We start from the raw sequence: 12,824 nt of genomic DNA, 5'->3' as shown, positions 1-12,824 counted from the left end.
ATTTGTGAACTTTTATCCATCTTCACTTAGCTCACACCGTTTCGGTAAAAAAAATCGAGGTGTACTTTTCCCTATGTCTGTTTAGCATTCTCTTTCAAATCCTTCCACCAGGGTTTCACTGAGTCAGAACCAGGTGCTATTTCCGAAATGTCACCATAGTAAATATATCGACACATTTCTCCAAATGAGCTGTCCAGACTTTTGATGTATTCCGGATTGAAGTGAATATCCGGGTATTTTGACTTGAAGGCCCTCATCCACACGTGAAAAGTGTAATGACCCTGTTGCCAGGGAAACCGTTCAAAGAACAGTGTCTTCCAATGGAGAGAATTCGGTGTTACCAAACTGTGATTTTCTATGTGTATGTGTTCTTTATGCTTGCTCGCTAGGCTGTGTTGGTTGAAGACGGAATTGCACGAGTAACAGTGCGGGTTGTATTGTTTGTAACTTTCATAGAATATCTTCAAAAATATTGAGTTTGGCGAGGCGAAGATGATACCATTATTCAAAACATAACCGCTCGGACGACCAACGACATAGTCGTAACGTCTGAGTTGCTCTAACGGGGCGACAACGAAAATGTCAGTGTCAAAATACACGCCACCGATGCTCGACAGAATTTGTAGCCTTGCCACGTCCGACCAGTGTTCGGGATATTTCGGATTGAGCTTTCGTCCGAACACCGAGCGTGGCGGATCACGGTGGACAACCTCCAGGATGGGTATGAGCTTTGCTTCTTCCCACCACTGTCCAGTTGGTTCACAATCGGTATGGAAAAGAATTCGCTCGGGTTTCATGATTTTGAACACGCTGATGACACTCAGTACGTTGATGAAATCAAATTCGTGGCAAGAAAACCAGATAAAGTGAGCTATATTTGGAACCACAAAGTCATCATGGGGTCGCAGAGTTCCGTTCTGCCAGGCATCACTGCTGCCTGGTAACAGAAATCCAAGCGACGTTTCGGAAATCGCCCGCCGAAGATACAGCAGGGAACCGAACTTGTTCAGCAAGTACAGGGCGACAGACACGGAAAGACATAAAATTATGGCCAGCGTCCTGCTCCATGACAACAATACCGACTTGACGCACCTTCTAGCCATCTGTCTCTTATCTTGTCAAACAGTATCTTTCCTTAGATAGAATTCCGTCCTTTGATGCACCATGTCGAAGATCACGACTCGAATCCATATTTCAATATGGCCGACTTACCAATAATTCCATAGACCGCACTTTTAATAATTAACTTACCTGGTCGTTTATTGACAGGTGATAAAGAGGTCACGCGGTTATATTAGAGTGACGAGGTCACGGCGTCAGCTGCAAACCTTCATTTCACTGGGGAATGGTGGCGCTGTTGGTAAATGGTCAGGATGGCGTGAGGCTGAAGTACGTGCAAAGATGCCTTTCATCTATAGCGTGAGCGGGATTGATGTTTTACCTGCTTTTTATTATTATAGCAAATTTGGTAAAGGACTTCACACAGAGGACTTTATTCTCACGCGATCGGTAACAGTTCGGCACACAGGCAAAGCACATATTTGTAATATGATGGCCATTCAGGTGAGATGTTATCAGAAAATACAGCGTCACCGTACCAGTGTGTACCACACAAGCCCGGGCGTAAGTCTCTCTCTGAGAGTCCTATATGACATTGTTTCTTATATCTAATTTTCGGTCGTTGATGGTAAGCTATACGCCGTATTTGCTGCATTTCTAGGTGTGACCCTGCGGGCTGTATAGAGTTGATAAGTAGTACAGTATTCAAAAGAAATATTTCTATGAAACCGTTGAGAGGATACATTCAATGTAATTTTAGTACTTCTATGGATATTCTGATCAGTTTTGAGTTGTATGTCTTGCCATGTCGCTATTTTTAGCACTTGTCCAACCTCTCATAACTCTAAAAGACGAAAGTACAACAGTCAATTGTGTTTCAGGACCCTTCAATAAATTATGAAAGGATAGGACCCTTTATATAGCCACGAGAGACAATCGTAACGATTGTCTCTCGTGGCTTAATCTCCTGCAGTATAATACTGCAGGTATTATGTATCCATTTGTAACCCACAATCTTGTGTGTCTGTGGTAACATGACGTGCCACAAACGAATCAGGCCACACACAGTAAATTCTTTGTACTGCGTCGACATGCGAGTAGGTTTTCGAAGCTTCCGAGAAAGACCACAAACTTAATGAGAATTTTTCCATTGTTGACGATATTCTGTCGCAAAACAAAGCCATGACCTTCACATTATGACAAAACATTCATCACAGCAGTCATATTACAACCTTCAAGGTTCAAATGAAATTCGATTTTCTAGTAGCATAGTAAAGGTCATGCTGATTTTATGTTATAAATTTGTAGGGGGTATGTTTTTACAAGCGCTAACCCGCCTACCTTTCGCAATTTTCAGTCAACGTCGTAGAACGCTATATCATTGCAAATTTTCATTGTCAAAAGATAAAAAAAAATGAAAGCCGAATTAAAGATCTGATAGTTTCAAATATTTGTAGCAATTATGGCAATATTCATGATATTGTTTTTAATACAGAGAAAACTGTATGTATGTGTACGATTTCCAAGCGATGTATGATTGAACATATTCCGGCTGTTTATCTCAAGGGAGTTAAACTGCGATTTGTTCAAGTTGAAAAGAAAAGATCACCTCGGCTATCTATTGTCAAATACCTTCAGTGACAATTCTGATATCGGGCGTCAGAGGAGATCTTTTTATATCTCTGCTGACATGCTTTCGAGAAATTTTTTCTCGTAAACTATTTAAAGCATATTCTTATCAATTGTATGGTTGTAATTTGTGGGTCAGCTATCATAAAAGCGCCCTGAAACAATTGAAAGTTGCTTACAATAACGCTGGTTGCATGTTTCTGCGATATGACAGACGCAGCAACGCCAGTACCATGTATGTATATAATAGGATTGACACTTTTGACGCTTTGCTTAGAAAGCAAATCAACAGTTTGATGAAAAGGATTTCTATGTGTGAAAACTTAATTATACGTAAGGTGTATGATGTACTTCACTTCTGACTTGAGGAGAAGATGGATAAATTCATTCTTCTAATCTGAGTTTCTTTGTACAGAAATATATCTTCATGGTCAAAGCCATAAATGAATTTTTCTTGATTTCACCTTTTTTGTATCTTTTATCCCCAATTCTGTAATCATTTATATATATGGACACGCTCATTGTCCGAAATAAAGATATAATAATAGGAACAACAACAACAACAACAACAACAACAACAATAATAATAATAATAATGAAAAAACTATATAATACCACGTAATGGATAGAATACAAAACATAACAAAGAGACTACATAACATAATGACAGGACTACACCTCATAATGGAAAGACTACATAACATAATGACAAAACCACACTACATATATAATTGAAAGACTGCATAACATGAAGACAAGTACATATGACATAATGGAACAAGTCATCGTTGATGACACATTTTCATCAGAATGGCATGATGCGTGATTTGGCCGAGTATTTCTGTCTTTTACTTCTCCACTAGGTGACTGGATGCTGTATGTTGTCGGTTCGAACCCGATTGAAAACACCGTATATTCATAGTGACTTATTTACCGGTCATATGTGTGATACAGCACGGGGCTTGGTTGGATTTTCGCACTTCCAAACTTTCGTTTGGGGGGGGGGGGGGGGGGAGGTTGAGGCCAAACGCACTAAGTTTCGTTTACCGCGCCGCGTATACTTTAATTATCCACGGCCCCCTTAGCTCACACCGTTTCGGTAAAAAAAATCGAGGTCTACCATTTCTGTTTTCCTATGCGCTTTAATGTCTGTTTAGCGTTCTCTTTCAAATCCTTCCACCAGGGTTTCTCTAAGCCAGAACCAGGTGCTATTTCCGAAATGTCACCATAATAAATATATCGACACATTTCTCCAAATGAGCTGTCCAGACTTTTGATGTACTCCGGATTGAAGTTGACATCCGGGTGTTTCGACTTGAAGGCCCTCATCCACACGTGAAAAGTGTAATGGCCCTGCCGCCAGGGAAACCGCTCAAAAAACAATGTCTTCCAATGGCGAAAATTCGGTGTGACCAAACTGTGATTTTCTATATGTATGTGTTCTCTATGCTTGCTCGCTAGGCTGTGTTGGTTGAAGACGGAATTGCACGAGTAACAGTGCGGGTTATAGTCTTTGTAACTTTCATAGAATATCTTCAAAAATATAGAGTTTGGCGAGGCGAAGATGATACCGTTAGTCACAGCATAACCGCTTGAACGACCAACAACATAGTCGTAACGTCTGAGCTGCTCTAATGGGGCGACAACGAAAATGTCAGTGTCAAAATACACGCCACCGATGCTCGACAGAATTTGTAGCCTTGCCACGTCCGACCAGTGTTCGGGATATTTCGGATTGAGCTTTCGTCCGAACACCGAGCGTGGCGGATCACGATGGACAACCTCCAGGATGGGTATGAGCTTTGTTTCTTCCCACCACTGTCCAGTTGGTTCACAATCGGTATGGAAAAGAATTCTCTCGGGTTTCATGATTCTGAACACGCTGACGACACTCAGTACGTTGATGAAATCAAATTCGTGGCAAGAAAACCAGATAAAGTGAGCTATATTCGGAACTACAAAGTCATCATGGGGTCGCAGAGTTCCGTTCTGCCGGGCATCACTGCTGCCTGGTAACAGAAATCCAAGCGACGTTTCGGAAATCGCCCGCCGAAGATACAGCAAGGAACCGAACTTGTTCAGCAGGTACAGGGTGACAAACACGGACAGACAAAAAATTACGGTTAGCGTCCTGCTCCATGACAACAATACCGACTTGACGCACCGTCTATTCATGGGTCTCTTATAAGTTGTCCAACAGCATCTTTCCTCAGAGGGAATTCTGTCTCTTGATGCACCATGTCGAAGATGACTGGGTTCCATGTTACAATATGGCCGACTTACTTACCTGCACATGGTCGTTTATTGACAGGTGGTAAAAACGTCAAGCGGTAAATGACGAGGTCACGGAGTCAGGTCAAACCTTTTTCATAGACAGTAGAGGGGGAGACCCCTTTACTGTCTATGCTTTATTTCACGGGTGCATAGCGGTGTTGGTAACTGATCACCTCAGGACTGCGTTAAGCCACCGTACGTGAAAAGATGTCTTTCGTCTATGGCTAGAGCAGGAGTCATGTTTTCCTGCAAACTTGGTAAAAGACTCACACAAATAACTTTATTGTCACGCAATCGATAGGGCCTAATTGTTCGGCACACACTTAGTATGGTTATTCAGGTGAGATGTTATCAGAAAATACACCGTTACCGTACCGATGTGTGCCACACAAGTCTCCGAGAGTCCTATATGACATTGTTTCTTGTATCTTTTTCGGTCGTTGATAGTAAACTAAACGCCGTATTTGCTGCAGTACCCTCGGTGTGACCCTGCGGGGCCGGGTGTAAAGAGTTGATAAGTAGTACAGCATTCAAACGAACTATTTCCATGAAACCGTTGAGAGGTTACATTCAATGTGATTTTAGTACTTCTATGGATATTCTGATCAGTTTTGAGTTGTATGTCTTGCCATGTCGCTATTTTTAGCACTTGTCCAAGCTCTCATAACTCTACAAGACGAAAGTACAACAGTCAATTGTGTTTCAGGACCCTTCAATAAATTATGAAAGGATAGGACTCCTTATGCTATATGTTGATTTGTGGAATTGTTCAGTCAGGGCCCAGTATATTTCATTCTTGCCAAGCAATCACGTGAAAGTATCGCTTTGCTATCGTGTACATGTACTGTCATTACAATTGTCTCTCGTGGCTTATTCTCCCGCAGTATAATACTGCAGGTATACGTATCCATTTGCAACCCACACAATCTTGTGTTTTTGTGGTGTATCATGACGTGCAACAAACGAATCAGGCCAGACACAGTAAATTGTTTGAACTGTGTCGGCATGCGAGTAGGTTTTCGAAGCTTTTTTCGTGAAAGACCACAAACTTTCCATGTAGGATATTTCCATTGTTGACGATATTCTGTCGCAAAACAAAGCCGCCTTCACATTATGACAAAACATTCCTCACAACAGTCATATTACAACCTTCAAGGTTAAAATAAAAATTCAAATTCAAATTCGATTTTCTTGAAGCATTGTATAGGGCATGCTGACTTTATGTTATAAATTTGGAGGGGGTATGTTTTTACAAGCGCTAACCCGCCTACCATTCAACCAACGTCTTAGAACGCTATATCATTGCAAATTTTCATTGTCAAAAGATAAAAAATTGAAAGACGAATTAAAGATCTGATAGTTTATCATTATTTTCGTGATTTTAGTTCTGTATTTCGATTACCGCTAGGATACCTTACCTGGCAGAATTTGTAAATACTGGGGGAGAACACGCAAGACACTGAGAGGGGAAGTGCCAGAGGGGGTGTTCCCTCTCTTGGTTGGAAAAGTTTGAGAAATTGATATGTGTAATGTTGCAGTCTGGTGCGATCTGAGAGGTGTTTTAATTTTTTTTGTTTTTTTTACTGCGTAAAACTGTTAGAAAATCCCAAAGGGGAGAGCACGAGAGGGGGTCCCCTCTGTCACATCGAAAATGTTGAGAAATTGATGTGTGTTTATTGTGTAATCTTAGAGGTGTTGCTATTTATTTTGCATTTGGTAAAACTGTCTAAAATGATACTGAGCACTGATATTTTTATTAATTTCTTTGCATGATCAGTTTTGAGTCAAAATATTCAACAGTCGAACAATGACAATGATTACATTTTGTAGAAGAACAGTTCTCAGTTTGCCAGAGATTGAAGAGCAAAGAATAGTGCAGGAATTATAAACTGCGACCTCCTTGTGTCATTTGCAAAATATTACATTTCTGTAAACGATACCAGAGGACTGTCAGTCAAAGTCACATTTGTTTTTGGTCCAATCATTATTTGTTTTCAAACTCGCCAGCCGTGCAATTTCTCTCGCTGCCAGTTTCTAATGTTAGGCCTGATTACGGTATGGTTAAATGTCAATATGGCTATGGCTGAAGTCAATTAAAATATATGTCTTAAAATATGTTCGGTGATGATAAAATGATGACTTTACAACAGTTCAGTTTTGTCCTACGCCTTGTGAAAACATTGAGATAAATAAATGTGTGCAATTGTGCAGTCTGGTGCAATCTAGGCTATTTTCAGGGTTTTTTTTTTACTTCTCAAACTGCTAGAATATGGGGAAGAGCGCGAAAAGGAGTGTCATCCCTGTCGCATTAAAATTTTGAGAAATTAATGTGTGCAATAGTGGAATCAGAGAAGTGTTTCAATTTATTTTGCACGAAAATTGAGTGACCCCTTTCTTTCTCTCTACATTTTGAGCAACATCCTTGTCGCTTTTAATTTTTTTAGTGAACCAACCGATTCCTCCGACCCCAAGGCCGTAAATAATGATTGCTCCCTTATCGCGTTATATGGTGTTATTAGGTTATATATAGTTTGTCCATTATGTTTAATAACCTTGACATTATGTGTTGTAGTCTTGCCAATGCATGATATTGTCTTCCCATTACGTAATACACTCTTGTCAGCATGTTATGAGGTCTCTTCATTATGTTAGGTCGTCTCTTCGTTATGTTTATATGGGAGGGCGCTGTTCTCGGCGACCAGCGGCAGTGACACGTGTGCTCGTGTTTCTTGTCGTATTTCTCGTTATTTTCGAAACATCCTTCTACGATTAGCTGGATTTGATTGACTAAAAAATGACTGTGTTACAAGCATGATGCTCTGGTTACTCGGAGACTGCATTTAGTCGAACTAAGGGACTGTTCAGTTTTTACGGCCTGGGGGGGGGGCAAAATCTTGTCGCCGGTGTTCAAAAAATAGAGACCTCCCCCTGCATTTTTCGTGAAAAAAGATGACCCCCTTTGTCAGACGAAAAATATTGATGACCCAACCCCCACCCCCCCGCCCCCCCCCCCCACCCTGCTGAAAAATAACCAAAACCCATATGTCAAATTTACCCGCACGGTTTGGATTTGAACTCCCATACGCGGCCGCACTTTATTCGTGTAGCAGAGATGCCAGTGCACAAACTTCTCAGCCACATCCATGCAAACGTCTGTTAGGCCTAATTAGGACGACTGTTAGGCAATTTTTAACTTCATTTCCATAGACAAATTATGTCCATGGACATTGTATGAAGTAAACTTTATTGGAGTGGTTCGCCAAACGCAGCCATCCGTTAAGAGGGTCATGGGCCATTACGTAAAGTCAACTTTATTCTAGTGGACAACCAAAGGTGGCCCGCTGGTAAAGAGGGTCGATCATGGCCATTGCATAACTTTACTGGACAGGGCCGCTGAAGGCATCCGGCCGTTAAGATAGTCATGGGCTAATACATAAAGTCAATTTATTGTAGTGGGCCGCCGAAGGCGGGCCGCCGGTAAAGAGGGTCGATCATGGCCGTTGCACGAAGTAAAGCTAATTGGAGTGGGCTGCCAAGGCCTCTGCCCGTTAAGAGGGTCATGGGTAATACATAAAGTCAATTTATTGTTGTGGGCCGCCCAAGGCGGCCCGCGGGAAAAGAGGGTCGATCATGGCATAAAGTGAACTTTATTGTAGGTATTATGTTTTTGAAAATGTGGTGACCCCCCCTTTCCTACCAGTGAAAAAGCGATGACCCCCCCCCCCTTCACGGATTCCAAAATTAGGATGAACCCCCCTGGATTTTGCCCCCCCCCCCTCGGCCGTAAAAAGTGAACGGTCCCTAACGCACAGGCGCTCGTTAGCTTGGTAGTCTGCTAAGTCGATCGATTTTCGGCTTGATCTGTCTATCCCGTAGTCGATATGCCCGCCACTGCAATTTAGGTTTGTTGGAGTCTGTGTGCGATGAAGTGTCGTCAAAAAGACATAGGCCATTGAAGCTGTCGATATGACCGCCACTACAATTTAGGTTGCAGTGGCGGGCATACCGACCACGGGACCGACAGATCGAGCCGAAAATCGATCTATTTATCAGACTACCCAGCGAACGACAGCTGAAACGAGCACCTGTGAACTAACGACCCGTCTCGACTCACTGGCCAAAAAAAACATAAGTTTTCATTTTATCGTGACATGAGAGTTTTTTTGGCCAGTAGAGAGCCTTCCGCATGGAGCGAGGTAACTGACTGTAGGATTTGTGTTTATTTTTCGACTAGAACGGACAGTTTTATTTGCAGGTCAGACAAGTCTGTTTCAAACCTTACCTTGATGGTAAGGCTACGTATCATATCATAATGTTTGAACGTAGCAAAAACTCACAGCATACCATATACTTTTACAAACTACCCGGTTCACATAATGCCGGTGGTTCAGAACGACTTTCCATAGCCCTGCCATGCAAAGGTAATTTAATTACTGACGTTCAACAATCAACTATCTTTATTATACTCAAGTTCCACTCACACTACAAGAGAGAGTGGTAGGGTACTTTCCAAAATTGGACAAAGTACAAAACTGACTGCAGTTCAGACTCCAGCATCGCTTTCAGCAGTGTTTGGCCGTTTGTCACAGCCACGGCTGTCCAAAACATTCTAGCCCATTTCACGGAGATGGTGCATCGTCTTCTCGCACGGGTCGTATAGTTCGACTACAGTGCAGTCTCCCACTAACGGGAGCATCATACTGCGCGGAAAAGAGACCTTGGCACCGAGCTTTAGCAAGCGAGGATGGGAGATGGTGTCAACTCCCCAGCTGCCGCTGCGCACGGCCGCACGGCCCCCGGGCTACAAATACAATAACTGCCGCTATCGGTTCCCTTTCGTCGCTATCTCGCCTTTTATCAACTGAACTCTAGACAACGATGATACCATCGACAATTTCATCTTCACGTCTAAACAAAGCATTGGGTTAGATTGACCATGGCGATAGGTACAGACCTTTGGGAATTCGAAATCGAGGCAAAGTAGTCGACATAATGAAGTTGAGACCACATATACATAATGAAGAGACAACACATACATAACGACAGGAATACATCACATTATGGAAAGACTACATAACATAACGACAGGACTGCATCACTTGATAGAAAAACTATACATAACACAATGGCGGGACTACATCACATAATGGAACAACTATACGTCACATAATGACAAGTTCAGACCACGTAATGAACAACTACATCATAATGACAAGTTTATTTCACATAATGGAACAACTACATCAAATAATGACAAGTTTAGACCGCATGATTAAATAACTACATAACACCACGTAATGGAAAGACTCCATAACATAATGGAGGTACTACACCACATAATGGATAGAATACATAACATAACAAAGAGACTACATGTACATAACATAATGACAGGGCTACACCACATAATGGAAAAACTACATAACATGATGACGGGAATATATGACATAATGGAAAGACTACATAACATGACAGGAGTACACCACATAATGATAAGACTACATAGCATAATGACGGGATAACACCACATAATGGAAGGACTACATAACATAATAGAGGGACTACACATCATAATGGAAAGACTAAATAAAATGACAGGACTATAGCACATGATGGAAAAACTACATTACATAATGACAGGAACACACCATATAATGGAAAGACTACATAACATAAAGACTAGTATATCTGACATAATGGAACAAGTCATCGTTGATGACACGTTTTCATCAGATTGGCGTGATGGGTAATTTGACGAAGTATTTCTGTCTTTTACTTCTCTACTAGGTGACTAGATGCTGTATGTTGTCGGTTCGAACCCGATTGAAAACAGCGTATATTCATAGTGACGTAATTACCAATCATATGTATGATACCGAACGAGGCTTGGTTGGATTTTCGCACTTCCAAACTTTCGTTTAGGAGGGGGGAGTTGAGGCCGAACGCACTAAGTTTCGTTTACCGTGCGCATACTTCAATTATCCACGTCCCCCTTAGCTCACACCGTTTCGGTAAAAAAAGATCGAGGTCTACTATTTCTGTCTTCCTGTGCGCTTTAATGTCTGTTTAGCGTTCTCTTTCAAATCCTTCCACCAGGGTTTCTCTAAGCCAGAACCAGGTGCTATTTCCGAAATGTCACCATAGTAAATATATCGACACATTTCTCCAAATGAGCTGTCCAGACTTTTGATGGCCCTGCTGCCAGGGAAACCGCTCAAAAAACAATGTCTTCCAATGGCGAAAATTCGGTGTGATCAAACTGTGATTTCTATGTGTATGTGCTCTCTATGCTTGCTCGCTAGGCTGTGCTGGTTGAAGACGGAATTGCACGCGTAACACTGTGGGTTGTATTGTTTGTAACTTTCATAGAATATCTTCAAAAATATTGAGTTTGGCGAGGCGAAGATGATACCGTTAGTCAAAGCATAACCGCTCGGACGACCAACGACATAGTCATAACGTCTGAGTTTCTCTAACGGGGCGACAACGAAAACGTCAGTGTCAAAATACACGCCACCGATGCTCGACAGAATTTGTAGCCTTGCCACGTCCGACCAGTGTTCGGGATATTTCGGATTGAGCTTTCGTCCGAACACCGAGCGTGGCGGATCACGGTGGACAACATCCAGGATGGGTATGAGTTTTGCTTCTTCCCACCACTGTCCAGTTGGTTCACAATCGGTATGGAAAAGAATTCGCTCGGGTTTCATGATTTTGAACACGCTGATGACACTCAGCACGTTGATGAAATCAAATTCGTGGCAAGAAAACCAGGTAAAGTGAGCTATATTCGGAACCACAAAGTCATCATGGGGTCGCAGAGTTCCGTTCTGCCAGGCATCACTGCTGCCTGGTAACAGAAATCCAAGCGACGTTTCGGAAATCGCCCGCCGAAGATACAGCAAGGAACCGAACTTGTTCAGTAGGTACAGGGCAACAAACACGGACAGACACAAAATGACGGTTAACGTCCTGCTCCATGACAACAATACCGACTTGACGCACCGTCTATTCATGGGTCTCTTATTAGTTGTCCCACAGCATCTTTCCTTAGAGGGAATTCTGTCTCTTGATGCACCATGTCCAAGATTACTGGGATCCATATTACAGTATGGCCGACTAACTTACATGGCCTTGTAAAAGGTCACGCGGTAACTGTCGAGTTCAAGGCGTCAGTATCAAACCTTTATTCATAGACAGTATAGGGGGGAAGACCCTCTACTGTCACTGCTATATTTCATTGATGCATAATGGCGCTGTTGGTAAATGATCACCTCAGGACTGCGTGTGTAAAGATGTCTTTCGTCTATGGCGTGAGCAGGATTGATGTTTTCCCCTTTTTATAATCATAGCAAACTTGGTAAAAGACTTAACACAAAGGAGCTTATTCTCACGCGATCGGTAACTGTTCGGCACACAGGCAAAGCACACATTTATATGGTCGTTCAGGTGAGAATGTTATCAGAAAATACACCGTCACCGTCTCGATGTGTGCCTCACAGGTCTCTGAGAGTCATATATGATCTTGTTTCTTGTATCTATTTGTTGTTGACAGTAAGCTAAACGCAGTATTTGCTGCATTTCTCGGTGTAACCCTGCGGGCAGTATAGAGTTGATAAGCTAGGTACAGTATTCAAACGAAATATTTCCATGACACCGTTGAGAGGTTACATTCAATGTAATTTTAGTACTTCTATGGATATTCTGATCAGTTTTGAGTTGTATATCTTGACATGTCGCTATTTTTAGCTCTTGTTGAAACTCTCAAAACTCTAAAAGACGAAAGCACAGCAGTTAATTGAGTTTCGAACCCTCCAATAAATTATGAGAGAATAGGACCCCTTATGCTTATGTTGATTCGT

General features: G+C 42.0%; 3 protein-coding genes across 3 annotated transcripts; all 3 read right to left on the bottom strand.

The window, feature by feature from the left end:
• Positions 1-71: 71 nt before the first annotated feature.
• Positions 72-1,103, bottom strand: LOC139123376 (uncharacterized). Its single transcript, XM_070689526.1, has one exon. The coding sequence runs from the start codon at positions 1,101-1,103 to the stop codon at positions 72-74; it is 1,032 nt and encodes a 343-aa protein (XP_070545627.1).
• A 2,701-nt stretch (positions 1,104-3,804) lies between these two features.
• LOC139123375 (uncharacterized) lies at positions 3,805-4,950 on the bottom strand. The gene has a single exon (XM_070689525.1). It carries the CDS (start codon positions 4,948-4,950, stop codon positions 3,805-3,807), a length of 1,146 nt encoding a protein of 381 aa, XP_070545626.1.
• Positions 4,951-11,216: 6,266 nt separating this feature from the next.
• Positions 11,217-12,065, bottom strand: LOC139123374 (uncharacterized). The gene has a single exon (XM_070689524.1). It carries the CDS (start codon positions 12,063-12,065, stop codon positions 11,217-11,219), a length of 849 nt encoding a protein of 282 aa, XP_070545625.1.
• Between the last annotated feature and the right edge of the window lie 759 nt (positions 12,066-12,824).

Source organism: Ptychodera flava, chromosome 22, assembly GCF_041260155.1.
Source record: "Ptychodera flava strain L36383 chromosome 22, AS_Pfla_20210202, whole genome shotgun sequence".
NCBI classification, from domain to species: Eukaryota; Metazoa; Hemichordata; class Enteropneusta; family Ptychoderidae; genus Ptychodera; species Ptychodera flava.
This window is presented reverse-complemented; position numbering and strand designations above follow the sequence as displayed.